This window comes from Chiloscyllium plagiosum, chromosome 4, assembly GCF_004010195.1.
Source record: "Chiloscyllium plagiosum isolate BGI_BamShark_2017 chromosome 4, ASM401019v2, whole genome shotgun sequence".
Lineage (NCBI taxonomy): Eukaryota > Metazoa > Chordata > Chondrichthyes > Orectolobiformes > Hemiscylliidae > Chiloscyllium > Chiloscyllium plagiosum.
Genome location: NC_057713.1, coordinates 2260802 through 2264293, shown reverse-complemented (window position 1 = coordinate 2264293; position 3492 = coordinate 2260802). Strand labels below are relative to the sequence as shown.

The following is a 3492-nucleotide window of genomic DNA, read 5'->3' as shown; positions in this document are numbered from 1 at the left end:
CCCAAACTGGGCCTAACCCACTGAACCCTCCTCACCCCTCCCCAGACTGATTTGGGTGCATGAGGCAATGTTTTAGTGAAGAAGTGAACAAAACGAGCACAGTTGGAATTTTTTCGAGAATTCTGTCCTGAGGTGAGATTCCTGCCTTGGAACCTCAGGGTCAGGGGTCAGGGGTCAAGGGGAGGCTATTCAGCCCTTTGAGCCTGCTCCTGATTCTATTCAATATGATCATTCAACCCAGTCCCCCGTCCCTGCTTTCTCCCCAGATCCTTTTGCCCCAAGAACTACACCGAATGCCTTCTTGAAAACATTTAGTATTTTAGCCTCATCCCCTTTTTGTGCTGGATAATCCCACAGGCTCCCCCACTCTCTGGGTGAAGACATTCCCCCCCCCATCTCAGTCCGAAATGGCCCACCCGTATCCTGAGACTGTGACCCCCTGGTTCTGGACTCTCTGGTCACCGGGAACATCCTTCCTGCCCAGTTCTGGTAGATTTATGGTGGGACAGCCTGCAGAATTTCTGATTGGTTGTAGACGGTGGATGTGGGGCTGGGTTGGATGCTTTGTGAATGGAGCTGTCCTTTATGTTCCTTGTCACTCCAGTTCCTGTATGTGTGACCCTGCATGCTGACCATTCCACTCGGCCTTTGCAATATATATATATACACATATATTAATATTAATATGCCAGTAATGATATACTCCAGTACATATCAAACTCTGCTCCATTGTCAATGTACTAATTCTGTAAAAATAATTATAATTGAAAATAAACTCTTTCCATTTTAATTGGTTACTGGGTGTTTTTCTTTTGGCTGACAGTGAGTCCTGGAGATAAACAGTCTTGATAATTTTAACATTCTCTGGATGGCTGCAACTTGGAACCCATGAGCCCTGAGCTGAAGTCCAGCTCCCGAGTCCACCTTTGTCCCATGTCTGCTGATGTACAATGGCTCTGACTCAGCAGCTTGTCTTGCTTTTAAGAATTCTCATCCACAGTCTCTGACATGACCTTCCCTCACTTACTCAACCACCAGGTCTCGAAGGTCTCACAGCTTTTCAGGATCCAGCCAATTTCTCCTTCTGGTCTCTCGCACATCGCCAATCCTACGTCGCTCCCCTCGGTCGCTGAAGTCCCAGGTGCTGCAATTCTTTCCGAAATCTCCTGCTGCAACTTCTCACTCCTTAAAGATTCTTCCTGAGGCATCGGATAACGTATTCCTCACCAAACGTTAAGAGTGGGAGACTGCGTGAACAAGTCTGGATGCAGATCCGGTCTACACTGGGAAGAGAAGATGGGAATTCAATCGAGAGTAAAGCACAAGGTGGGGCAGAGAGAGGGAGAGACTTCAAAAGACTCAGTTTGAAGGAAATTTATTAATTGTACTTTTTTTCCTCTAAATGCAAAATTCCCACCTGTGGGAGACTCAGTTTTTTGAGAGCAGCCATTACAGAGCAACAGAACCCAGGACCAGGTCAATCTTGCTCTCACCTTGGGCTGAATTATTCAACAGGACAGAGACCACACTCAATAGGACCGGTTACTCATTGGCACCAGCCACAGTACCTCACTGTCAGAGGGTCAGCACTGAGGGAGTGGGCACTGTCGGAGGGTCAGCACTGAGGGAGTGGGCACTGACGGAGGGTCAGCACTGAGGGAGTGGGCACTGTCGGAGGGTCAGCACTGAGGGAGTGGGCACTGTCAGAGGGTCAGCGCTGAGGGAGCGCCGCACTGTAGAGGGTCAGCGCTGAGGGAGCGCCGCACTGTCAGAGGGTCAGTGCTGAGGGAGTGCCGCACTGTCGGAGGGTCGGTGCTGAGGGAATGCCGCACTGTCGGATGTACTTTTTTTTAGTTGAGACAAAACGAGATCTGTCTGCCCTCTTGTGGATGTAAAAGATTGTACAGGTATCACTTTGAAGGGAAGAATGTCAGGTTCAAACAGAGTCCTGGCCAATATCAATGCCTTCAACAAATGTTATAAAAACAGATTATCCAATCTTCATCTCCTTCCACTTGTTTAAATTTTGCTGTGTACAAATCAATTTTTTTTAAAGCAAATCTTTATTAAAACAGTGACTACACTCCTTTACTCTCTGTAAAGCTTTAAGATGTGAACTAACCCCGCAACATTTTGCTAAAATAAGGCCAGCGAATGTCCTTAGTTTCCGAAAAACAATGTGTGTGAGCTGAGACCGAGATGGCCTGTGAGGAAAAGATGGAGTAGAAACGTGTGAGAGTTCATGGGTATGTGCAGGGAGATCTATGGTGAGTGTGTCACCAACAACTCAACTGGGATTGAGATTCAAAGGGAGGGCCAGAGAAAGTGGGGGGGGGGGGTGGAGAGAGAGCTAGTGGGAATAAACCAGAAACTACAGGCTGGTGAGGGACAGAATTAATCTCCGTTTGGAGAAACAAAGATTAATCAACGATAGCTTAGCTTTATCAGGGGAAGATCATGTCTAACAGATTGGAATTTGTTGAGTTGGTGTCTTGGGGTGCAGATGAGGGAAGGTATCTATAGGTAGGGCTGTTTGCATGATAAACTGTTTAATAAGCTAACAGACCATGGAATCTGCAGTAATTTGGAAAATTGAATTCAAAACTGACTCTGGCAGGAAGCAGAGGGCAACGGTCAAAGGTTATTTTCATAACTGGGAAACTTATGTGTGTACCACAGGGTTTGGTGCTGGGTCCTTGCTGTTTGATGTATACATTAATGATCGAGACATGATTGTATTCGGGATGTTCAGTAAGTTCACAGATACAACGAATATTGGTGATGTGGTCAATACTGGGGAGGAAAGCCTTAGGCAACAGGATGATATGGACAGGCTCAACAGTGATAGATGTCACTCCATCCTGAAAACTGTGAGGTGTTGTATTCTGGGAGGATTAGCAGGTAAGGGAGTACATTGAAATAACTCCACAGAATCAGTATCTCGTCACCAAGTTCCCCCTTTATTTACACACAGAGAGTCCCTCATACTTATCCAGCTCCCTCAGAGCCAGCTCTCTGAGTGAACACAGCCCCTGACACTCCTGTTTATATATTTTATTAACTAGTACAAATAAACAGTTAACAGCTGTGTACAAAGAAACAGCAATTTACAGGGGAAAGGGGCAGCAAAGCCAGACCCCAAACCCCACCGTACAACTCGTTCACACAGAAACGAGGTAACCTCAAGTCCCAGCTTACATCATGAAGCAGGAGACAGTAAATGCAATCGTGTAGAGACAGTCCGATAATGCAAACAATAAAACCAGTGCATGTACCATAGACATCCCTGGTAATTGGAGAGAAGGCGGCGGCTAAGAGGGGATTTAATACAGACATACAAGATGATCAGAGGATTAGATAGGGTGGACAGTGAGAGTCATTTTCCTGGGATGCTGACGTCTGCTTGTACCAGGGGGCATAGCTGCAAATTGAGGGGTGATAGATTTAAGACAGATGCCCGAGGCAGGTTCTTTACTCAGAGAGTGGTAAGGG

At 46.5% G+C, this 3492-nt stretch overlaps 1 protein-coding gene across 1 annotated transcript in view; it reads right to left on the bottom strand.

The window, feature by feature from the left end:
• Window positions 1–1208, bottom strand: part of LOC122548758 — a 33924-nt gene extending 32716 nt beyond the window's left edge. Inside the window, exon 1 of the mRNA XM_043687525.1 lies at window positions 1028–1208. Coding sequence (XP_043543460.1) covers window positions 1028–1208 — 181 coding nt within the window. The remainder of the gene's footprint in view (window positions 1–1027) is intronic.
• Between the last annotated feature and the right edge of the window lie 2284 nt (window positions 1209–3492).